Raw genomic sequence first — 25,367 nt, forward strand, 5'->3', positions numbered from 1 at the left:
TGGCATTTTAGGTGAATAACACAAGTGATCCTGGAACCAGAAACGACACAGCTGCAAGGATCACTGCTAGCAAATGCTGTCTCATTTTGGCCAGGTGGAAAGTTACCAGAAGATATTATAGAAGCTTACCTGACCAAGGTATTAGAACCACGTATCCTGAAGACAAACCAGAACCACATCACAAACATCAGCAATCCTTGTTGGTATAAGGAAATGTGAAACTGACCTCAAACACACACTCAGTCCTGGAAGAGCTCTGGACTTCTCATTCACCAGGTGGAAATAACATGCTTCATCCACTATTTTGCTCAAGACTTTGAGCAGGCAGACACCACAGGCTGAGCATAAAGTGCAGCATACCAGATCCATAAGATAATCCATTTCCCTATATAAGAATGGTAAGAAAATAAACCATTTCCCTTTTTACCCCTCACCATCTGGCTTGCTAATATATCACAGTGGAAATATCAGTCATCACCTACATATGATGCAGCTGCTAGAAGGGTTGATATAAGTGACCTCACTGCCTTGATCACTACCACACTGATGTGCAAACCAAGCTCCAGAGAAAAGCAGAAGCTCTCATGTGCCAGATGACTGAATGAGTTTAGCTCCAGTTTAGCTCCATTCTCTTGGATTCACTGGAATTAAAATAGAATTCTAAAGGATGCAGCAGTCTACTTGGGAAAACACCCTTCCTATTTCAGCTATCCATACAGGAATAAATCATCGCTCTCTGTTCTTCTCGTATAGAGAATCTCAGCTAGGACCTTCATTAAGACCTTCGGTGCTGCAGAAGGGCTACACAACAGAACCCAATTCCTGGAAGAAAGGCAGCCCACAATGAAGTATGGACACTTCTGGAGCAGAAACATAACAGAGGCATCACAGTCCATTTCTCACTGCAGTGATATCAATGCTCCAGTGTTGTCAGTCAAAATGGTTGTCTTGTCACTTCCAGATGGAAACCAATTTCCTTGCTGAACTATGTCAACTCAGTGTGGTGGCTTGCTTTAAGGAGGAAGAGAAACGGTTTGCATTTTGTTTGAAGAAATCTTCTGGAGGGGAAAAAAAGGTAGAAGAGAACAAAGTGACAGCTTACAGAAAAAAAACAACACAAATGTCTACCAGAAGTAGAATTTCTTGCCATAATGAAGACTGTCAATATAGCTTATTTAAAGCAAAAAAAAAGAACAACATTGCACCAGTCACTAACAAGTAAAATGTATCAATGAATAAAGTGATTCTTTGCATTTTTGCTGACTACAGGTAGTATGAAACATTTCTCCAGTGACATCCTTTGCAATTTAGTATCAAATGTCAAATTCTTAAAGAAGTCACTGCATTGACAAACACTTCATGTTAAATATTTTATTTCTTATGGTTTACAAAAATGACATACAAAATTGACAGTATTTCATACCAAAGTTAAATAAAATAAGAAGCAGCAATTAGAAGTAATCTGTTTTGTGAATTCTTTTACATAAGAGAATTATTATATGAACATTCAGAAGTATTTAAACTGTTATTCACATTCAAGGACAAAAATCTTTAAATAGTGAATAATTTTAATTAGCACAAGAGTACAAATAAATACAGCAGCACTATGCAAAAAAATGCCTTACAGTCCCTATCAATGAATAATAATTGTAATAAAATCTGTTTGCCACAATGCTGCTTAAAATTAAAACTTCATATATTGTCAAACAGCTAAGTTTGATCTGCAGATCACCAGGTGCAGAAGCTCTGCCAAACTATCATATAGGACCAAGCAAAAAGCCTATTACAATGCAGAATACCTGAAAGCTGAAGCCCTCATGCAAGCATGAGCAAAGAATTGTAATTTTTATTATTATTTTTTTTTGTAAGGCCAAGACCTGGCATTATTGAATACAGCTTTTTTCCTTATACATAACAAAGAGATTTCCTGCATCTCTCCTGGGAAGAAGCTGGGTAAGCAAGCAGGGTTCCAACAATATCCATGGACACTGGCATCCTTATTTATGCTCTTTAGAAGACTACAGTCCTAAAAAATAAGCTAACTAAAAGTTTGCCTTCACATACAGAAATAAAGCCAGTCACCTACTATTTGCCAACAGCATTAAACTTTGTTCCCCTTATAAATGGATGTTTGATAAAGAAGCCTGACACTACTACAAATATTTGGTATGAACATAACACTAACCATAGGTTAAGAAGCATAAGATTTCTGTTTTCAACATTCTTTTCTTTAAAAATGGTGATTAGTAGTTGCTTTCAAAAGCAGATGTTGAAGTTTCCTGCAGCTCAAGCTTATATCTCCCCACTGAGAAGGTTAAGGGTCTGCAAAAGCAGGGCCATGAAATACTTCCTTTGCTTACTATTCTCTACCTTGAGAAATATCTAAAGCTTACTCTCAGAGTCAATCTGAAACTGTTGTTCACTTCAAACTTAAGTCTCTGAATCCAGTAGTGTTTAAATATCATCAGATGCTTCCTTCCTATGTAAAGGTCCCAATACAACTTCTAAAATTCTTTGAAAACCTCAGAGACACAGTCTTGAGTACAAAACAAATGCTCATCACCTTGAGTGATCCGCAACCATGGGAGAATAACACCTTCTGCAGCCTCTGTATTCTAATTAACTATGCGGGAATATACAATCCGCTTTTCATCCCTTTAGGCTGCTGTAAAAGGAAGATCCTTTCAGTCATATGAACATGACCTAAAAGTTCAGGAGACTTACCTAAAGCCAGGATGAAAAGCGACTATCTAGGAATTAAGTCCTATAGTGCAGCAATTCTGTCCTTCCACGTCATGGATACAAATTCCACTAATAATTGGTCAATAAAATAATAATTAATGATTTCTACTGTATGTTTAAATACCTCTTTCTCTTTCATAAATACTTCCTCTTGCAGAAAACACTGACCGAAGTGAAAGTGTTTACTTAAAACAATTTTATATGCAATTATATCATATACAATGCATTTTTAATCACTAAACAATACAGAGAATATTTTTGCACATAGAATTTACAGAAGCACTAAAAATAGAAATCTGAGGAACATCTCAGAAAATGAGGTGTAGCACGCACTTATAACCAAGCAGCACGAACATTTGTGGGCTTAGGTCTCTGTAATGCCCCACCAGATGGATCAGACGTGTTTTTTTCAGTCTTCTGGCTCATTGTACTTGGTACAGTGGATGCTCTTGAAGTGCCTCCTGTTAACACACACAAGGGAAAAAGAGTAAGAACACTTATGCTGGGTATATCAGAAAACTTCATGGTATATTATTACTGTAAAAATCATTACCATAGTTTCCAGAAAAACAAAACACACACTAGGTTGAATCTAAAAACCAATGTTATGAGTTGTTTATAAATGGTCAGAATAAAAAAATTCAAGCACAAGCCATAGTGCACTGGTTCTTTAACCTGACATAGGGATGGATCCATGAGCATCCTTGACCTACTTCCAAATACTACACACACAGTTCCTAAGAGAAACAAAGCTACTATCAGTAGATTTACATTTTCTAAATAAGAACTTGAACCTTTTTTTTTTTTGCTTTGTCCTTTCAATAAATTTCATTTTGCCAGTGTTTTTTATTACTATTTTTTTACAACTTATTTTTTTCACTTTCTTGCAAAGATTATTAGCAAGATGATTTATTAGAAGTTTAGAGTGATAAATAAACAATTCAGTCACCACATTTTTGGTATAATTAACAGGATCAATTTAATGGTCTCTTTATCAAAAAAAGACTTACTTGCTTTTCTAAATAATAAATGCCTCATAATTCTGAATTATGAATGGGAGAAACACCTGTACAGAAGCGCTAGAATCTGCAACTTCAGAGTACTTACTAGAAGGGCTAAGATGGCTGAAAGGAGACTTTCCTCTTTTTACAGATGGTGAAGAACTCAGATAACTCATCTGGCGCTGATAGTCCATTAATTGTTCAGAACGTCTCATACCAGCTGTTGGTTTCACTGCTTCCAATCTCTTCAGAAAAGCCTTAATATCAAGGAACAGCATAATCAAGAAAAAGAATGAACAAAAAGCTACAAAACAAAGACTACTATTTCTATTTTAACTGAAAAAAAAAAATTAACCCAACAAATTTTTAGCATTTCTCAACATGAACAACTCCACTGGTGACCAGCACATGCTATTCTGCTCACATTTAATACTTTTCTCATTGCAATAAAAAGACAGCGTCCATTACATATCATCAGTTGTGTTGAGTACATCTTTGGTACCCCATAGTACACTGCACATTATGATAACTTGAAATGACAGCTGTTTGGTGAAGGTGGCAGAAGACAAGATGAGCTCTTCTATTCCTACTCTGTGTTTAACTCTAGAAGAAGAGAGGGGTAAATTTTGGGGAGGATAAGCAGTTTTATTTTGATTTTTTGCTTTGCAAACATATTTAGAACAGTTCCCCAGAGAGCACTACTGACCTCAGTTCTGTGAAAGTAATTGTAAAAAGAGAAGCACAGTTAGGTATTATTGATTTTGGATTTTATGTACATCTTTTATCCATAATGTATTTTTATGAGGTTATAGTTAAAATTGTTACAGATGTCATTTCCTCTTGTTGAGATTAACCCTGGCACTCATGCAGCAAACGTATCAGAACAGTTACTTACATAGTATAAGATACAGTTTCTCATACTTCCTACCTACTTACTCTTGAAACAGGATGCATTGATTTAAGATTTTTCTATCTTTTTCTAAAGATAAAAAAACTTTGTGGTGGGAAAAATTCAGACAGACTCTGCCTCGTACAGATTCCTAACAACCACCTCACACCTAGCCTCCAGTGCTTGCTTTTTATAGATCTATACATTCCCTCCACTAACTTAATTTGAACTGATGGCCTACAAACATTTGGCAGTGACACAACCATCATCAGGGTTATGACATGCATCTTATCCAGGAGAGACAATGCAAACTGCAATTACACAAATCTGCAAAGTACTGAAAAAACCTCTACTAATTAAGGATGCATTGTTTAGATGCATACTTATGTGGTGGACATCAAGAATCTGTCTAATCATTTCATACAAAGTTCAGTTTAATGTTTTTTCCCCCCTCTTCATCTGCCCCCAGGTCCTGTTTAGGTTCTTTACTGCTTATAGTTTATTTTTGTGTGTGCGCTTTTGTTTGTTTTAGAGGAACAAAAAGACACAAAATGACTTGGTAAATGGTATAGTATTCACAAGATGTCAATTGTCATCGTCTAACTGTAATAGGAATCTGCAAACTCTTGGTAGTTTATGCATGGGGACTGGAAATGTGCACAGTGTGCACGAGAGAAAGGACAAGCCATTTTGGCTCAGATGTAGTATGTCACAAGTGCTTGCATCAAGTGCCAGCCAGTTCACCGTCAAGTGGAAATACCTAAGTAAGCAAAAGTCAAAGGAAGAACTTCAGCTAGAAATAGCTCTTCACTGAAGCCGGTTACAGAACACAAAATGGTAGACCTGTCTCTAAATGTTACATCCCACATGTTACACACAAGTTATCACCATCTCCTAACATACCTACATGCATATAGACTTGCAAAGATTACTTGTTTATTTTGTGTTAGAAATTGAGCTGAACGTTTTGAGAGCTTCATTCACAAATAGGTAAACTGAATTGTAAAAGCAACATTCTTTTTCCTGTGAAGGTCAAGCATGTTTCAAGTCTGCACTCCAGCTGTAACAGCCTTACAGAATTTGCATACCTTGATATTGTAATAATTTCAAGCTTGATTCTGAACACATACTTTGCATATGCCTGTTTAACCCCAGTTTAAATACAATTCCCTGCTTTTATTCTTATGCCTGTATTTCACAAGCATTCAGTCCTGTTTACTGAAGCAAAAAGCAGACCACTCTCAGCACTGAAACATTACCTTCTGAACAGGTTGAAACCGGACTTCACACAACCCTTAGATATGAAAAGAACAGATATAGGTTATGTGGTGCTTAAGTGGTTCCCTCCCTGTTCTAAGAAAAGGTTCTGTAGAGAACAGCTCCTGTGGCACCCTTACCCTCTGCTGAGTATTGTACCAAGGACATGTTAATTTTAACACTATTTGTGGTTATAATTTTTGTAGCTTGGAGAAGGGCTTGCTGCATACAGCAACGAACTAATCGAGACATTGACATGGCAGCCCTGACCTACAAGATCCATAAACCAGAACTAATCCAATTCCTGTATTTTTACTAGCAAGCCTTGAGGTATTTAACCAAGGAATTGCTTTGTATGAGTACCTTCAACAAATAAGATTCGTTTTCAATTACCCATTTAAATCTGCTAATTCCTTCATTACATTCTCCTTAAAACAGCATTTTGAGAAACGGATTGCAGAACACTGGCACTTGCCTTGTTCTGAAGCGCTAAATCTCTGTAGCGTTAATCCCGCACCACTACAGCGATAGAAATTTTGTCATTGACCTTAATGAGCAAAGAATCAAATCACATGACATAATCCAGGTGTTCAGAAACAAAGACATGTTCCTGGTCAGGTTTAAGGAGAAAAATGACTAACAGGCACATACATTGCAGGGATGCCATTAGCTGCTCTTAATTACATTGCAGCTGCTCAGCGCTCCTGATTCAAGCTCAACAAGATTACATTAGCATTCAGCAAGTCCATTTTCATTACTGTATTCCCCATTCCCATGCAAAATGATACAATATCATTGATAGTTTTCAGCTTGGCAGAAAGCCTCCCAAAGCTTCTATTTCCCCCCATCTTCTTCTCTTATTATGATACGGAGTTTACAATAAAACTAAAATAATTTCAAAAAGGTACAATCCCGTAAAGCATTCCTGCACAATTGTCTTCCAGGAACAGGATAATTCTTTGTAAATCTAGGCATCTGGACACAGACTAGTATCCATAAAGCCACTAAAATACATATTGTCAGTGACAGAAGGAAATGTCACATTACCAACAATTGGGGAACAAAGGAACCTGACACCATACTAAAAGCTAGCTGCTATAAGGTAGGCTAAGATAAATGCTCTTAGTTCAGCTCAGGGCATAGCAGTAGAAATCTAGATCTAGTTCTAATGCTGTCAGGAAAAGAAAAAAAGGAAAAGGAAAGAAACTCAGTATATACTTTTCTACAGCTGCTTTGAAGAGAAAAAACACTGAAAACACAGCACTCCCAAACTGAGTCCAGAGAAAAGGTAAAATATGCCACTTTTTCTTGTTTTACTTTGCTTTTTAAATGTGTGAAGGCTTCAGTTTCACCTCCTTTGAATCCTAACCAGCTGACTAGTGTGCCTTGACAGCTGTTCAAATTTATTTATATTATGCCTCCTCTAATGTCACTCATATTAGTGACCACACTGTCTCTTCGCAGAGTCCAGGTGGGGGAGGGTGAAGGAGGTAACAGTGTGTTCAGGGACAGCTTTTTGTTCTTAGCATGAGGATTTGCAATTAGTTGCACTAATTAGTTCTCACCTCACAAACTCTAAACATCATTATCCATCAGGTACTTTTAAGAGAGAAACCTCTTAAAGTTCTTCAATCTAGAGAAAAGTCTTTTTAACTGAACAACTGGCATGCTTGTCTGCGGTTGGCATCCACACAAAGAAAGCTAAGAGTACAAAAAAAGGAAAACACACAAAATTGCGTAGCATGCTAAATAACCAAAAACCTTCCTTCAACCTGGCAATTAGTGAGTTTTTATTATAATTATCACAGCAGTGGTCAGGAATCTTAAATCTAAGTAAGGAATCAGCAGACCGTAACAGTTTTGTTCACAAAAAGCCTATAGCTTTAGTACTATGATTGCAGAATTGCACTACACGTGCACCGTCTTTTCCACTAAACTTCAGGTGTAAGCTTCAAAGGTCACTTGTCCCCTAGGAACTTGGGCTGAACACAGCAGCTTAGCTCACTTCAGTCATCTAACACACCTAAATCCTAGTCAGACGATTAATAAAGCAAACGAAACAACCAAAAAAAGCCAGCCATTAGACCTTAATTACTTTTAAGTTTAGATGAAGTGCTGGAGAAACAGTGCAATGGCTGCAAATCTGTATTTAAAGGCCTCCCAACAGCTACCTTTATACACCAGTACAAATTTTGCATCACACGGTAAACCATTAGAGTTCAAGTAACGTGTAGTTCCCAGCCTGCGAAGCTCAGTATTTTATTTATACTGGCAGAAATCGTGATTAACGTGTAGCGATACGGACACGTGTGTGTCATGCATAGGTTCCTCCCCACTGGAGAGGAGACATGGCTGGGATTACCTTCAGGCATGGCAGTAGGATGTTTTCTCAGTCAGCGGCGTCCTCTACTGGCAAGAGCCGCACTCTGGTCTTGCTAGCTCACATAAGCGATCAAAAGCAGGTTCCACTTATGAAAGCAGAGGCAAGCAGCAAGTACAAAACTGTGATATTCATTTTAACAGGTCTTTTGCTAACTGTAAGTAGCTAAATCGTTGACCTAGAACTGCTGTTCTTCAGAGCAATGCATCTTTTTATTCCTTCGTAGCTCTTTCCAGCAGAGTGTGTGGGAGCAATATATGTTCCATATACCTCCTTGACCCCTCACAAAGCTAGAGAGCAAACTGCTTTGATTTCTCTATGACTTCCTAATATTCGAATTGCTTTCCCTGCATCAGCCTCGATTCCAAATGCCTGCACCAGAGATCAAGCTGCCTTTCTGCTAACAGTAAATGAAGGCATCGCTCCATGGCTGTTCTAGTGGAACAAGGGACAGTTTTGCCTAGACAAGGTATTAACATCAGGAAAAGTTATAAAAGGTGCAATCCAATGAAGGGGATGAAATAAACAGTATGTTACAACTGTGCTGCTCCAGGTGTGCAGGTACTTCAATCACAGCAAAAAAATTAAACAGAAATACTCAAATGCGAAAGCAGTGTTAAGTGAAACATTAAGCTGTACTAATGAATCACTCTTCAAAAAAATAAGAGAAAATACATCATCCTGAGGTTGGTGGAATGAATAGACCAAATGTTTTCATAGTTTAAAACAGTGTGACATTTTAACCTAAATTCCAAGGAATTATTTTGAAGTTAAACATTTGCACTCATGTCCCTGCAGGAAACGCTTAACAACAAAAGCATAAATCAGTAAGTAACCAAAGGAAATTATTTCTTGGACTACAAGCAATCACCACTAATCTCTAGCATGCCAAACTAGCAAGATGTGAAATGACTAACTGTATTTACCTGTGCTGAATTTTTGATCCAGAAGTTGTAAAGGCAAGACATTCTTAGATAAAATGTTGCAATATTTCAAAATAAAATAAATGTGTGGCTTTGAATAAAGAGAAGTGTATTATAAAATATTACGTACTTCAATATCAAAGCAACCATCTAATCAATATTGCATATTACTTCCAGGTGGTATGTGGCTGATGCAGCACTTCCTCTGCACAGCCTAAGAATCCACTCTGATGATCAGGGTCCATGTGGAAGAGCAAGTCCTGCTTCCAGCACTTTCAGCAAAGAACCATCTACAATGTATGAGGAAAGCCCTCCTACCACCTCAAAACCACTGAAGCCTAAAAACATATCATCCCCTCCCCACAATGAGAAATATCATATCTGTAATACACATCTGTGCTAAATTCCTTCAGTGTGTGAAGCTCTTTTGGTCACCTGTAATCTATAGTTTCCCACTTTGATAGTTTTAACTACCTAGATGTCTATGATGGAAAAACTAAAATGCAATGGATTTTTTCTGAAGAGGACAATTAGACTTCCTCCATGTTGAAATCTGTATTTGTATGAAAGGAAATTGCAACCTAGTAAAAGAGAAAGAGCAAAGACATTACTTCCACTATAAATTTTCCTTAACTTTAAGTGATTTTTTTTTTTAAATTGTTTAAACTACATTTTATTTCCTTTTCAGAGGCATTAATGAACAACTAGATGATATGAAAATCTCATTACCTGTAATACAGTGCAATCACTTAAAATCTTATTAAAATCAGTATTATTTGTCAGCTCTGCTAATATCCTTATAAATGAGTCTGAATTTCTGGTATTCAGTAAAAAAAAGTTATTGTGATTGTCACGTACATTCAAGTAACGTGAAAAGCAGAGAGCTAAAAATATTTAAAATGATGGACAGCTATAAAATTATTAAAAACCCAAACTGACATTCACATTGTATCCTCTGTGTTTCAAATATAATGGGTTTGATGTTATCATATTGATTGCTTTATTTTTTGCAAGCCTGTTCTTGACTAGTAATCATGATGCATGGAGTAGGATGAATAGAATTAGACTGCTATCCAAAATAATGATTGCGTAAACAAAAATTCCCCTTAAATTGAATTACACTGAAGTAGAGCAAACTCAAAGAAAAATCTATTTTCATCTGGAAAAAAAGCATCTGAACAATTACGCAAACAGCATGGTAATGAGAACTCACCGCAAACTTACTGCAGTAAAGCCACAAGCGCTGCCTGATCAGCTTCGTAAGTACTTAGCAAATGATAGATCTGACAATAAACAGACCTCAATTTACCGATTCAAAGCAGTTCTTAGAACTCACCAGGTTTTCTCTTTCAATCCTTTGCTGCTCCTTTTGCCTGTTGAGGGCGCTGTGGTACAATTTAGGAGGTGGCAGAGCTGACTTTTTCAGTGTGGTACTTCTGCTCCTCGGCTTTGCGGACTGTCTGGACAGTTCTTTTAACAGCCTTTGGTTTTCCCGATCGATTTGTCTAACTTCTTCATTTGTGAAAGAATAATTTTTCCTTGTTCCTCTCGGTGGCTGATCAATGGTTATTTTTTGTTGTTCCTTCTTCTCCAACTGTAGAAAAGCTTAAAAAAGGCAAAAAGTAAAGTAGATTCAAGAAACAAACAAACTTGTGTTCTATTATTAGGATTATTTACAGGCCTGAAAAACCCCGGCACGTTTTCCCTCCTTCCATTTGAATTCCACATTTATGCATTTCAGAGTTTTTCAGGAATGCTCTGTTGTCCTCAATACATTAATTTTACACAAGTTTCACCACAGGAAATCAAGTCTAATTTTGGCTTTAAAATTCAACTACTTCCTTTTCACTAGCAACCCCCTTCTCCCCACGTAGGGCACGTAATTCAGAGGAATTGATCGGATACAAGGAGCAACTGAACTTGCTGAAAAACACCAGAAATATACACACCTTCTGTATTTGTGATAAATGTATCTGTTATTTAGGAATAAGAACATAAATCAGCCTAAATGTGCATTGTCCTTTTTCCTATACGGTCACTACTCCTGATACCCTTTCACTGTGACCACCCCGACCTCTACCGGCACCAGTATGTTTGCACGATTTCCGCATTGACACAATACGCTCAAGACTTCCATCCTCAAGTATTTATTGTAGTTACTATAGCACCAGCAATCAGAATAGGCAGTTGTGTGTATGTATATATATATATATGCTAGTGGGGCTACTGTTGCACAGCACTGCAGTAACATTGCACGTAATCATCCTAACAGTGGAATCAGCTGTGGTACCAACACAAACATAAGTTTTCCAGTCAATAGCAAACACAGTTTCAGAAAGCCAGGACTAGAAATAACTCACAGATCCAAGAATTATACCACAAACGAATATTTAGATGTTTGCACATGGAAAGTGATTTACACTTTGTTCCAAAGATATTTAAAATATCTGTCTCAGCTGAGGAGCAGAACAGAAATGGTATTTAAGATAGAAAACTGACACTGGGGAAGCAAGGCTCAGAGGCACAAAATGCATTTCCTGAATCGATTTTGTTGATCCTTTGCTCCTGAAGTGATGCTACATCATGCTGGTGCAGGAATTGCAAAAAAAAAAAAAAAAAAGATGAAAATTAAGTATAATGGTTAGAGAGAAATAAGTGAGCATATGTAGCAGAAGAAATAATTAGGGTATGGCATTTTAAAACAGGTATTAAGCCAGTACATGGGGTTTCAAGACAAAAAATAAAGAATGCATACCTAAAAATACACAACAAAACAGACTTGTGCATTCACAAGATAAGGTAATAACTGGCAAGCTTCATTCTTAGCCAGAGGTAGTTATGCTTAATCATAGTTTCACCGGAGCTTAGCTACTGACCTATTCCCAAGCCTTACTCCAACCACTCCTCACACCACTCCAGTGCCTCCAGAAGATTTCCCTCACTCTTACCCCTAAAAGCCGAGCACATGCAAAGCAGAAGCTCTGAGCAAAGCAGAAAGAAGAAAACAGACACATGACAGTATTTCCTCAGGAAACACTTCCATGTCAGCAATTTTGGGGTGAGGGACTTCTGAGGCATTTGGGGTGAGGGACTTCTTTCAAGCATTAATAGCTTGAAACCTCAGAGAATGATGAGCATGTTCTTACTTCAGAAGAAAACAATTAAAACGTTATTGCAGTATCTCAACTGATTGCACTGCAGAACTGATGCAGCAAGTGTTTTATTTATTGCATTTTATTTAAAAGAGTTAGAAACAGTATCTAGAAATCAAAATCCAAGTAGTTCATGAGTTTTAGAATCCCTCTGGAAACGAGCAACTTTGCACCGTCAGCATGCTAGCTGGTATATGCAAGAACTACCACCCCTAGGGCACCAGAACCGCAAGGCTGTTTACATAAGCAAATACCATCTTATTCATTTGTCAAGAGAAGGTGCAAGTCACCTCAAATACAAGACAATGCAAAATAGCACAGATCAAGTGCGCCACCTAACAGGTTAAGGAAGTATAAATGTCTTGATAAAAGTCTTTACAATTTAATAAGTCATTCAAGGGAAAATTAGTACAGCTATCAAATCCGTTTGGAGAGACAAACCTGGGATAAGACTTATATCCAGATAAACCTACAAGAGACAAGAAGAAATGCACAGAAAATAACTAGCACCACACAATTCACAGGGCAACATCAAGCTGTAGTGCACTTCTCAGTGTAAAAAAAAAAATTAAATCCTTATGGGAACATGCAAAACTAGCACGGCAGAACACAACTGAAAGAAAGTAACTTGTACAGCCATCTGAAGAACACATTTACTACATACCACACATAGCCAGGTTAAGTAATTGAGGGTTTTATTACAAAGGTATGTCATCTTTTGCCATATATCCATTACATTTCATACGTTGAATGAGACCACATGCCATATGCACGAGCAGCAATCAGGCTGTGGCAAAGAGCAGTTGTTCAACCACTTGTTCAACCTGTGCCACAGGGCACAACCCTGCTTTGTGGCCTGATGTTACTGGAGATGCATTCTCTTACACAAGACATTTAAGTTTCTGAATAGCTATCTGCAAATTCCAAATTCTGTGAGAGGTGTGAACTAGTCAAACTCCATTTAAACCCATTTAAAGCATTGGCATTTTGAATTAGGACATTTTTGTTTAGAAATACTGGTTTCATGTGTTCACCAGTACATGACTGCTTAAGTTCTCCATAAGGCAACTAGCTGTACTTCGGTGGAGAGTGTACACTCCTAATAGACAGGTATGAACTGCACACGTTATTTACATTTACTTAGTGGAGAAACCGACCTCACTGCTGCCAACAGCTTTCTGACTAGTCCTGAGGTTAAATGCTTGCTAACAATGACAGAATTAAACCTCAAACTGAAAAAAATACATTGAAGGAAAAGTATTAAGACCACAGGAACTCTGCTGTGACGTTAATTAGTGAAGCCTGAGCAGACGACTGCCCAAACCCAATTGCTGTAATACAGAAACTTATCAAGAGTATAGATGACTCACAAATTTTGCACTGAATTTCAGACTGTATACAATAAGTACAACAGCAAGCTTTCCTCAAGAGGCTAGGGAGAAAGGATTAATCTGAAAGTCTCTAGTTCCTCACTACTTGTTTCAGTTCCTCAACGGATCTTTTTATAGCTAACCTTCTGCATGGCCTAAAGAAGAACTGTCTTTGAAATTTCACAGGCAAGTTAAGCTCTGTTAACAAAGAATTTAAGCCTCAAACATCACTTCAAAACAGCTGCTGATGGAAGCTCCTCAGTATCCTTTTTTAAGTCACAGCAACAGCAACACTGTTCTCCTTAGGAACCTGAGACATAAGGGTTTAAAAGTTAATTAAAATAATAATAGTAAAAGAGTAGATTAGCAACAGAGTGCATACTGCATAACTTCCTGAAAGACAATCACAAATATAGAGCAAGTGCTTCTGCCTAACAAAACAAGGAGAAAGCAGAGGACATTGATAAAATCCCTGCTCCTTAAACTGTGGTCAAATCAGCCACAGGAGCAATCGAAGAAAGCAGCGAGCTACAGTTTCTGCAGGTTTTCCTGAAGCAGTGATGTTATTTCTGTCATCAACCAGAGTCACAATCTACCACTTTTGGCAGAAGTACTCAACCGTGCCTGCAGTGAGGTTTCTGACCCTGTAACTTGTAATCATCAACAGCAGCAATAGTTCACTTCTCAAGCCACCTGGCTGACAACTTGACCAACCTGCACTATTATAAGACACTGCTTACAGTGTCAAGTGTCCCTATTCCCTGCCCACTTACTAAGACACAAAACTATATTATTTATATCAGGAATCTACATCCAATATGCATGGAACGTGCTTCAATTATCATGGCAACAAAAGCCATGCTTTCACAGTACAGGCAGCAGGAGCCTAAGTGAAGCCAACAAAAGCCTACAAAAACAGGGAGAATTCACCATCAATAAACAACAACAACAACAACAACATGAGTCAAGAGCCCACATAAGAGGTAAATGCATTTATTTTAAATGCTATTAAGTATTTCAGGTACAGTTAGTATTAACCCAAGTATTTGCGCTTCAAATGTTATTTGAACAATTTAGAATCATTGAACAGCCTGGATTGGAAGGGGCCTTGAAAGATCCTCAGGTCCAACCTTTTTGTTGATTTATTCAACAATGTATTTATGCTGCTATTTCATCACAACTCAGAATTGTTTGGAAGGTTTACCTGTTTTTGCAGTGGCCAGCGATAACATGAGGCAAAACTAAAGCTTCAGGTTATGATTTAAGGTTCTGAAGCATTTGCAATTTGTCCTTCTCCTCAAGTCTCGGAACAATTAAATATGATTTATCCGTATCTTCATACTCTAGCAATAAGTAATTTATCTAAATCCCTACTGACCACTTCATTGTTATCTGGACCATAAACCAGTAATTTGGGGGAGAGGTGTAAACAAGCAGTAGCATTTGCATGAAGACTTGCACAGTGCACAGTGCTACTTCTCATCTGCTGAAAAGCCGTAAAATAAATTTCTCTGGTATTCATGGGATTTCTGTGAAAGCTGGTTTCCATGGAGAGACACCTGACTTTCTTTTAAGCAATAAACAAGCTGTTTATTGCTTTCAATCTGTGAGCATTGAAACGACCTTGCAGACTAAGAGAGACCAAACCTTACACGAAATACACGTGATAATTAGCAAGTCAAATGCATTAGGACAGGATGCTACAGCTCTCCTAATGGCATTAAGGCTAAAATTAAAATCGTGCATCTTTCACTCTCTTGCTATCCCAGCAGGAAAATGCATTAAATTGCTTCAGTGCTTACACTTCTGAGTTTGCCTGGTGTTTTGTTTTATACTGCTCCACTACTGTATCTCTGACAAAGCTGAAAGATATGAAAGTATTAAATCACAGTTCCTCGGAAATGTCTAATAGGTTCAGTCTGAATCTATTCCCCGTAGTATTTCTGTGCAAATATTTCCTTGACTATCCATTACTTCATGCTACAGAATTTTAAAGAAATTATTTTGGAGAATTCCTGGTTTGATGCTTTTTGAAGAAAAGGAAAATACAATTTTCAAGTAAAAACATTCCTATTTATAACTGTATGCTTAAATAGGGCTGGGATTTATTCTTGATGTCATAAGAGAACAAATACCATACAGGTGCAGACAAATTTCACAAATTAGAGCCAAGAAGTTAAAGCAATGACTACATGTTCAGTTAAAGTTATTTAGTTTTCTACAATAGCCTTATCCAGAAACACAAGGCTTTTACTTTCATAGTAATGATATTTACATCACAGTGCTTTTCACCAAGTGATCTATAATTTTTTTTCACAACAGAAAATCTCAGGCACAGAAAAAGCAAAATGATTCATCAGAGAGCATATAGGTCAGTGAGAGCTTCAAGGATAGAATTCAGTCTTCAGTCTGTGGCCCAGTGTCCTACTTACCCTATCACACCACCTCCTCGGGTTAATAATAGCTAATACCATGGATTTACAAACTAATTCTCACAGACACTTCTGTAAAATAAACAGGTATCAACCCCATTTTACAGAGAAGAAAACACAAAGTACTAAATCTTTAGTACTTTAAATACCTTGTGCAATCCCATTACTACTGTATTCATACCCCATGTAAATTCAGATAAATACAGCATTCTTGCCAAACCACTCTGAATTCTGAGCTCCAGAAACCAAAAGACTTGTCTAAAGCCAGAGAGTAAGTTTGTGGCATAATGAAATTAAAATGGAAGGGTGCTTAATTCACAATCTGTGCCTAACACATCTCTTCATCTGCATAATGGCCTTTCCACACTTAAAGGGGCCCTATAAAAAGGATGGAGAAGAGCTCTTTACTTGGGTAGACGATGATAGGACAAGGGGGAGCGGTCTTAAACTAAAAGAGGGGAGATTTAGACTAGACATTAGGAAGAAATCCTTTTCTCAGAGGGTGGAGAGGCACTGGCACAGGCTGCCCAGAGAAGCTGTGGATGCCCCATCCCTGGAGGTGCTCAAGGCCAGGCTGGATGGGGCTTTGGGCAGCCTGGTCTGGTGGGAGGTGTCCCTGCCCATGGCACGGGGTTGGGACTGGGTGCGCTTTAAAGGTCCCTCCCAACCCAAACCATTCTATGGCAACCTAAATTCCTTAGAGTAAGTCAGGATATTGGATCATGACATAGAAAGATGGGAATAGAAGTCTTTATTTTTCTGGTGCTGTTTTGCTTGATTCTAAGAAGCAGCTTTATGTACACAGTACCAAAAATAAGTTTTGGTACTATGTCTTTACTTTGGCTTATTTCATTCCCTCCTTGTGTTCAGACTGCCCATGAGTACAAAAAAGAGGATGATAACTAACATTTATTATTATGGGTGTTGAATATTGCAAAGTCAGTTCTTATTCTAATTTTCTAAAATATCTCTAACACTTACTATAAACGTGGAAAAAATATTGACTTAAAAGAATGGTGTATATAAAAAAATCTATGTAAAACCAGGAAACAACCAAAGAACTACATTTCTACTTCAAAAATCACAATCACACTTACATGTTTTCCACACAGATGGGGGGAAGAGTGAGAAGTCTGTAAAAGACAAACCTTATTAATGCTGAATAACTGAAATAGTGTTGCCCCACTGATAAGATATTTAAATTCCAGCCCGTTGTGGCCCTGCAGCTCCAATGCTACAGTAATTCTTATACATCACACATACATGATATGGCATGTACCATAAGAGCAGCAATCAGCTACATGGTATCAGTCTTAGCATGGTAAAGCAATAACATCAGCCTCCTAAGCATTGTCTTTGATGTCTGTAAAAACAACAGGATTCAAGCATCACTGATGACATTTAGCATTTGCATACATTTTAAATAGGCGTATTACCCAAATGGCAAGTAATTTTCATGAGCAGGAAAAAAAACACAACAAGCAATTAAACCCTTCAGGGATTCATAGCTACTAAAACAGTATCACAGATAAACCCAACAATCTTTATGCACAATGCAGAGATAATTATTAAGCAATCATAAAGTCCAGTAACTTGAACAATATGGCCCAGTTGGGCCTAGGTTACGCCATGACTCGGGCTGGTTTTAATACTCCTGTCTCTGCAGTCACAGGGTTCAGTACGAGTGGGGCAGGGAGGGGGCTGCAGAGGGGCTCTCCCTTCCACCTCACCTCCAAGCTGCTCTGAGCTGGGCATCACACAACTGCAGGACTGATTTGGAAACAAACCACAGCAACTGATGCAATACATTCCAGGTTTGTTTGCCTGCTCTGCACAACCTCTGTTTTCACCACGCATGCAGTTTCTACTGAGACTTCTCCTGCTGCAGACTGTGGGCTCCATACAACAGAAGCAGCGTGGGGAAAGTTGCTGTGCACACCATATCTTGACAAGGCAGCTTACAGATACCTGGGCTCTACAACTTCTTCCTTATCTGTCTTCCCTCACATTGCATCTGCTCTCAAGAATATTCTGTTCCCATGCCCTGCCTTCATCAGCCTGCTGCAAAGCCACAGCAATGCAGCCGCACAACCAGGAGGTTCCAAAAACGGCACGTTTCATCTCGCTGCTTCCTTCCCTGTGGAACAGAGCTTGATTGCAGCATAATAAATGTAGGGACTACATTCATGGCTTTGTCTCTGGCAACGTGCAGAACCTGCTTCTCTCCAGTTATCAGGCATAATCTTCAGTTCACTCCCAGCTACAGTTACCAAGTTTCTGCCGTTTTGACTAAAACTAGTTCAGTTATTTTCCATGGGGTGAACCGAGGCCTCGCTGCAAGCTGCAGTACTTGGAAATGCTCGCCTCAGTAACAGCAAACACACGAAGACAACTTTTAGATGTAGCGACCAAGTATTGTCGCTCATGTTTATCAGTTTCTCATTCACGCTTCTTGTCATGAAAAAGATTTCTAAAATATCAGCGATAGAGCTGCATGGTAATTCCCAACTAAAAGCATGCAATTAACAGTATGCTGCACAGAGAACGCGATTTAAAACTAAAATTGTTATCTGTGAGATTTCAAGCTATTCACAATAACATAACCTAAATTTTGACATCTATCAAGAACACACATAGCTTTAGGAGACAGAAGGGCATGTTTTTTTGTCTAAATATGAGTTTTTTCAAATGCTTATAAAAATGGAATAATTTGTAATATGAGCACAAATATGCATCAAGGGTGTATAAGACAGAAGGAAAGCTATTGTAACTCATTTCTAATTTAGCTGCAAATTTCCTTCTAAATACTTAATGATATTTTAAGATACATGAGCTACCTCTCTGCTTAATAACCAGACTGCTGCTCTGGATCAAAACTCATTGTTTGAGCATCATGAGCCTTTCATAGATTTCTACCCTTTCTTTGTTCTTATGATTATTTTCTAATACAAGAAATTCAGGTCTTCCCAAGTGTTCACACCACCGATGTATAGATTTATATAAAAATTAATTGCTGCATATCTCCTAGAAACATTACAGTAACAAATGACGCTGAATTTTTGTAAGCTTCTGTGCACCTTGAGAAATCAGACTCTTATAACTGCTATAAATCCTTAGACCCAGCTACATTTGACAGAAAAAAATTTAAACTGTTCCATCAGTATCAAGTACTGGAAATTTTTTATACTTTAAAGCAAAATCTGAGACATCCTGATGATCATTAAACACTGATTCATGTGCTCAGAACTGTGCTTCAAGTGAGAACAGTCTAAGTCATGTTCTTCAGAACTGTATAGGCACAGACATTTCATGCAGGTTGTCAGGCGGAAGGAGTGGGGGAAAGTGATTCACACACAAAAAAAGGACAGAAAAACCTGGAAGCACTAATTCAGAATGAGATTAGCTCCTATTTTCCCAGACTAGTTACTTTCCACCATTAATAATCCTGCCCCATTTGAACTTCAAAATACCCAAAGTAATTAAGTTATGTTGTGCTTGCCAACTTGGAGAGGCACTTGGGAGTAATATGCATGTTAATCAGCAACATTAACTGCCAGACTGTATGAATTCTGCTTCTCATTACTCAATCTTTATTGTTGTTATTTAGAACCGGTTTTCAGTTTGGGAAGAAAACCTCCCTCCTTCAAACAAGTTCATCTCTGAGAATATTTATTCTGAGCTATAATACCCATTTGTTTTAGGGATGTGATGAATCCTTCCATAATCACCAGTCATTAAATAGCTTCTTGCTATCAAGAAACAAAGATGCAGGACATCATCATCTCAATTGCCTAGCAACACCTCTTCTAACATCATGTTTTGACAAGTAGTTGCCTTTTCTCGCAGGAAGGAGTTGCTGCAGCACAAGGACTGTCAGAGTCAAGAATCAGCTCTGCCTTTCCTGATGGCCAGCTTTGTTCTTCTTACAACCAGAATTTCCATGTAATGGAAATCCTCATCTCTATTCATAGGAAAGTTAGATGATGCATACAACATTTTGAAACCTTCCTCACTATAGGCTCAGTCTAGTGAGGTACAAGGTGAAGAAAAATGATGAGCAGCTTTCATCATGCCAGATCTATCATAATATAGCAACTAGTGTCAAAATGCACCAGACAGACTATAAAATTCTTACCTCATTTGAGATCAGCAGATTTCTTGAGCTGAGTCTCTTTTATTCTAGAGAGCTTACTACTGAGAACTTTGGGCCATGAAAACAAGAGCAAAACCATCATGTAGATTTTAAAATACACATATGAAGTTATCCAACTCTTTCACCCCATACAAAGGTTTGGGATGAACGCAGTGAAAAGAGATACAAGATGTTCTCTCTCAGACTCCATTTTTAACATGTACTAACTCTTCTGTCAAGAAGTAACCACTCAATTTTTTAGTAAAGATCAGCTGTTATTTCTTTCTTTCAAGTATCTTTACCAACTTTATAGTATTTCAAAAGGCTGACAGTTTATAAAAAAAACAAATGATTCTGTTTTGTTATCAAAAAGATACTAGAAGTTTAAATACTTGATTAAATACGTGGATTCTCTTTATTATGTAAGGTGGTTTTGGACTATCTTTCAACTTCAAAGGTTGAGCATCCAGCATTTTATCAGGAAGGTTAGTGTTTTAATTTAGATAATAAATTGTGGCATTGTCTAGTAAGCCATGATTTCTTAAAATGCACGCACAGTTTTAGTATTCAATTTGTTAATAAATCAAATCTTGCCTGGGAATTCACTGTACATCTCACTTCTACGTATACACATACCTACACAGGCTCCTACATATGCTTCTTTCCACTGTACAAGCAATACTATATTCATACATGAGAATTCAATGAGTTCAACACAGCTTAATTTTAAACATTTTAACAATACATCTGGCAAAACTCAACTCTTCCCTTCTATTAAAACTCAGTTCTGTATTACTCTCAACAACATACAAATATCCACTTTATTTTTTTTAAATAAAAAAAAGTAAGAGTCACCTTTCAAAAGCTGATTCAGGTCCATGGCATCATGCAAGACTTTTCGACTATATCTGCGATCAAACTCAGAATCTGAGGGGGGGAGAAAAAAAAAAAAAAAAAAAAAGCTTTTATAAGATTGGATTTCCCAGCCTCATAGTTTTTAAAAATTATGAGGTACTTAAATTCTTCAAAATTACCATATAGTTCTTGGCTCACATTTTCTTGCCTTTTTATTTTTAATTTCTTGTCATTTGAAGCTGCAAGTTCAAAAGACTGGATAGGACTGATGTCTGGAGTTGACAGAGGTGTTACATCAGTCACCGTGTCTTCAGACTCTTCCAAGTAATCACCAGGCTTTGGTTTTCCTTCTGTTACTTTTATTGCTGACTTGAATTTTTGTTTTGGAGACAGAAGAGCCACGCTACAAGCATTCCTCTTTGAGGAAGAATGTGATGAATCCGACAAACAGCTATCAGAATCTGTATCAGAGCAATCCGTATCTGAGCTCGAGGATGAAGATGAGGAGGAAGAGGAAGAAGAGGAAGAGGACGAAGAACTGATATTAGTGTATTTTTTGCTAGCCTTTTTTGCATTGTTAGACTGCTTAGCAGACTTTGGTCTAACCTTCTGTTTTTTGCCATCGTCACTACTGTCTTCTTCATCTGTATAATAGTCTTCTTCACCTTCTTTAACTATCTTGGGGATTCCAGCAAGAACATTTTCTGGCGTTCCCCTACTTGCTGCAGATATCGTTCCAGATGTGCCTGCATTCTCTGAAGCTGGAGAAAGTGACAAAGATGAAGCATCCCCTGGGTGGTCTGTGTTGCTTTCTAGGGACTGATCCTTCTGCAAATCTTCCTGCTTCTCTTTGCTTTGCTCCTCACAACAGTTTGCATCCTTTGAATTAGCAATCAAATCAGGGTCTGAAAGAATCACTTCCTTTGTACTTCCTTTCTCTATACATTCACCATTTTCTTCACTTTTCTTTTTCTCTTCCTCGAAATCACTGTCAAAGAAAGCATGATCCACTTCACCATCTGATACATCTTCAAAGCGGTCCATACTGAAGCACCAAGTGTCTCCTGCAACCATCAGAAAAGGTTTCCAAAGGTTAGCATAAGAAAAGATGCAAATGCACTTCCAGTATAATAGTTTTGTTCTTAATTCTCTTAGCTCTAGTCATCTATAATTCTGCAGTTAATTACGTTACCTAGCTAGGGACAACTCCATAGTTGAGTTTTATAATAAAATTCAGTTCTGCTTTATTGTACATGGCTTACCTACTACTATTAGGCCAGTAAGCATTACTTCACACAAACAAAAAATATCATGATTTCAAGACTTTCATCCCCAAGGAAATTTGTCAAACGCTTCTGATGGTACAGTGCCTTAACTACAACAAGCATGTAATTGAAGTGCCTGAGTTTTGTCCCCTTAAGCTAGAACCTCTTTGTATTATTGCTTTGGGTTTTATTTTAGAAACCTTGGGTCTGTGTGGTGGTCCTCACCTTGGCTGACACAGCAGTCCAAACTGCAGACTTTCAGAACTAAGAGGTGCAATTTCAATTTACAAAGATCCACGGCTCCCTCGGTTAAACTGTAATAGATGTGGGGTGTGTCAGTGTTAATCTTTTAGTTTGGATCAGGAGCCTGCTTTTCTTGGCAGTCCTTCCTCTACGATGCGCTGTGTAGCACAGTAAGCACACCTGATTCATTTCAGATGAAACTAACCTATAATGTGTTCCCAGCTATCTAAAAGCACTTTTCTCCTACTATTTGTCACAGGTTATATATATTTTTAAAATACAATTAATAAATACATCAAATTCTTCAGACTCAAGGAAACCAAGAACAAAGATAATAGAAGCAACTACACAAGGCAGGAGAATGAGAGTATTTCAAGAGGTGCTCTCCCTTAAACCCATACAATTTGTTGCCATGGCAAACAAGGGTGAAAAAGAAATTCCTAAGCTTGCTTTGAAAGTGCAAGACTATTCCCAAGAAAGCCTCTACTTAAAATTATTTCAAAATACAAGATTTTCAAAGGTCACTGTCATTCAGCTATCTTGCCACTTCTCAAATACTGCTCTGCTTTAGGGATTTGAAATACGCACCCCAAGTACAAAAAGGACAGTACAAAAGCAGAAGGTACAGAATCTCCTGTGGTTTTAAAATCCATGAAGACAAAGAACTGAAGAGATTTAATAAGGTTAGATGTTGTATAAACCTGAAAATACTATGAAAAAAAAGCAAGCAAAGGTCAACTTTGGTGGTCTAAGAGAAACTCTTTAAGCACCTAATGCCTCGCAGAACATCAGAACAAAGGAATAAAACACTTGGGAACCCTTAACTTGAAATGCTACAAGGAATTTGGAAACTTTTTGAATGCATGTCGCTCGCTGTGATCCCTGGCATCAGGCAAGGTTGCACAGCCTGCAATGCCCAACTGCCATACAAATTCCCACAAGGCTTCCTGGAGCAGGGAATAATGTATTTGAATACATGACAACGTACATCACAGAAGAAGAATCCAAAGACAGTAATAGGACATTGTTAATTATGACTGATTGGTAAAAGTGGAACGTGGCATATTTCACTTGTCTCAAGCACATAGATATGACCTACTGTTAGCACTGTTGTACGTACAGGAGCGTAAGGGGATAAGGCAACACCAGGTTTGTGGGTGGATGCAGACTCACTAGTACAGGTTGAAATACAAAACTCTGTTCTGTAACCTACTGTTTGCTTCTGTGATGCTGCCCAGTTCAGAAAGTGTAACTAAACTAGGATTATATTACAGGTGGTGAGATACTAAGCGGTCACACCAAGACTTCTCAGATGTTTCTTTGCTGAACACGTCTTAGGTGAAGAAGGCATTAGATAGTGGCATGAGGACAGTGAATAGGTGACAAAACGTGACAGGAAGCAGCAAGGGGCCCATGAACTCTTGCCCACCTCCAGCACCAGCCAAGGAGCACACGTCTTCCCACCCCGTGTGACTTACAAATAGCTGAACCATCAGTTCTCCACGAAGCCTGAACCAGAACTGATTAATGGACAACGACAGCTGTTACCAGAAGAAATGCAGTTTATCAGCCTTACGGTGCCTGAGGAGCAGCAGTCAGTTCAGTGCCAAACGCTCCTTCCCCGTTCTGGCACAGCCCCGTAACTACTTCAGCCTTCTTCTTAATGGGAAACAGATGCGCTACATCGGTCCCTTTCTCTCACTGACACTCTTGATCATTCACAAACTAAACTTTAATTAATTTTGTAGTTTCTGTTAAAAACAAATGAGAGGAAACAGATGAAGAGATGGTATTTTTTGTTCCTATTCCCCTCACGCAGCCAGAAGGTCTTTAAGGGAGCTGGAATCTGCCAAGCAGCAGCAATACAGAATAAGCAGTTTTGCTGATGAACCACGTCTAATTTAATAACCAAACTGCGCGCACACAGCCCTTTCTATACAGTGCAGAATGTCATTTTATTTCTGTGAGAAGTACAGAGTTCTGCTAAGGAAACACTTATTAAAGTACAGGATCAACAAGTCAGATTCTGAAAGCCCAGTAAACAGGATCAAACATTCTCATTAACTGTTACTTCTAATGACCTTGTATTTATTTTCAAAAGATGTATGCTCTCTGTGGCTTCCTGTCATGAAACCCTCTATCAGAAGCAATAAGAAGATACCTTCTGGTTGAAGGTTATCAATTTTCCTTTCTAAGTATTATTGGTACTCGATCTGGAGAGAACTAACACAGCCAGAGAGCTTCTCCCAGCCTGCACAATCACTGCTTCCCCAGACATCCCCCCTTTCAGCTGGAAATTTCCAGCTTCGCAGAACAGGGACCCACCCTCCCCATCTCAGACAGCAGAACCAAGTGTTTGAGAGCTAAGGGGCTGGAAGGTTAAAGTGTCTTAATTAAGTTTTATACTGCCAGTGGCAGATGTTGGTTAGGATGTTCCCAAATCCTCTGGCTCTGATCATTGCCCTGCTGTCAGGGATCCTAACCAGTCATTAATGCTGACTGCCAAATCCGATGGTGTACCTGGAGAGGGTGAAAATGCTAACCACGTCATCTAACTACCATTTGCAGAATGATAATCAGTAAAAAAGTTACTGTGTAAAAGCATGCTAGTTCAAAGCTGGCCCTTCCCCTCTTTCTCCTGCCCTTCCTCCTTCATTTGTGGCTGACACAAACGAAAAGTGAGCACATTTGAAAGTGTCTAGGAAGGTGCAACAAAAATTCTAAGA

At 38.2% G+C, this 25,367-nt stretch overlaps 1 protein-coding gene across 3 annotated transcripts in view; it reads right to left on the reverse strand.

Moving 5' to 3' along the window:
- Positions 1-1,356: 1,356 nt before the first annotated feature.
- The window catches only part of CFAP97 (cilia and flagella associated protein 97), a 29,061-nt gene continuing 5,050 nt past the window's right edge, over positions 1,357-25,367 (reverse strand). For all 3 annotated transcript variants that reach the window (XM_035325060.1, XM_035325059.1, XM_035325058.1), the window contains exons 2-6: positions 21,313-22,197; positions 21,134-21,205; positions 10,529-10,797; positions 3,850-4,000; positions 1,357-3,203 (exon numbers count right to left, since the gene is read on the reverse strand). In XM_035325060.1, the coding sequence (XP_035180951.1) occupies positions 3,076-3,203; positions 3,850-4,000; positions 10,529-10,797; positions 21,134-21,205; positions 21,313-22,177 (1,485 nt within the window). In that variant the 5' untranslated portion in view covers positions 22,178-22,197 and the 3' untranslated portion in view covers positions 1,357-3,075. The remainder of the gene's footprint in view (positions 3,204-3,849; positions 4,001-10,528; positions 10,798-21,133; positions 21,206-21,312; positions 22,198-25,367) is intronic.

Source organism: Oxyura jamaicensis, chromosome 4 (assembly GCF_011077185.1).
Source record: "Oxyura jamaicensis isolate SHBP4307 breed ruddy duck chromosome 4, BPBGC_Ojam_1.0, whole genome shotgun sequence".
NCBI classification, from domain to species: domain Eukaryota; kingdom Metazoa; phylum Chordata; class Aves; order Anseriformes; family Anatidae; genus Oxyura; species Oxyura jamaicensis.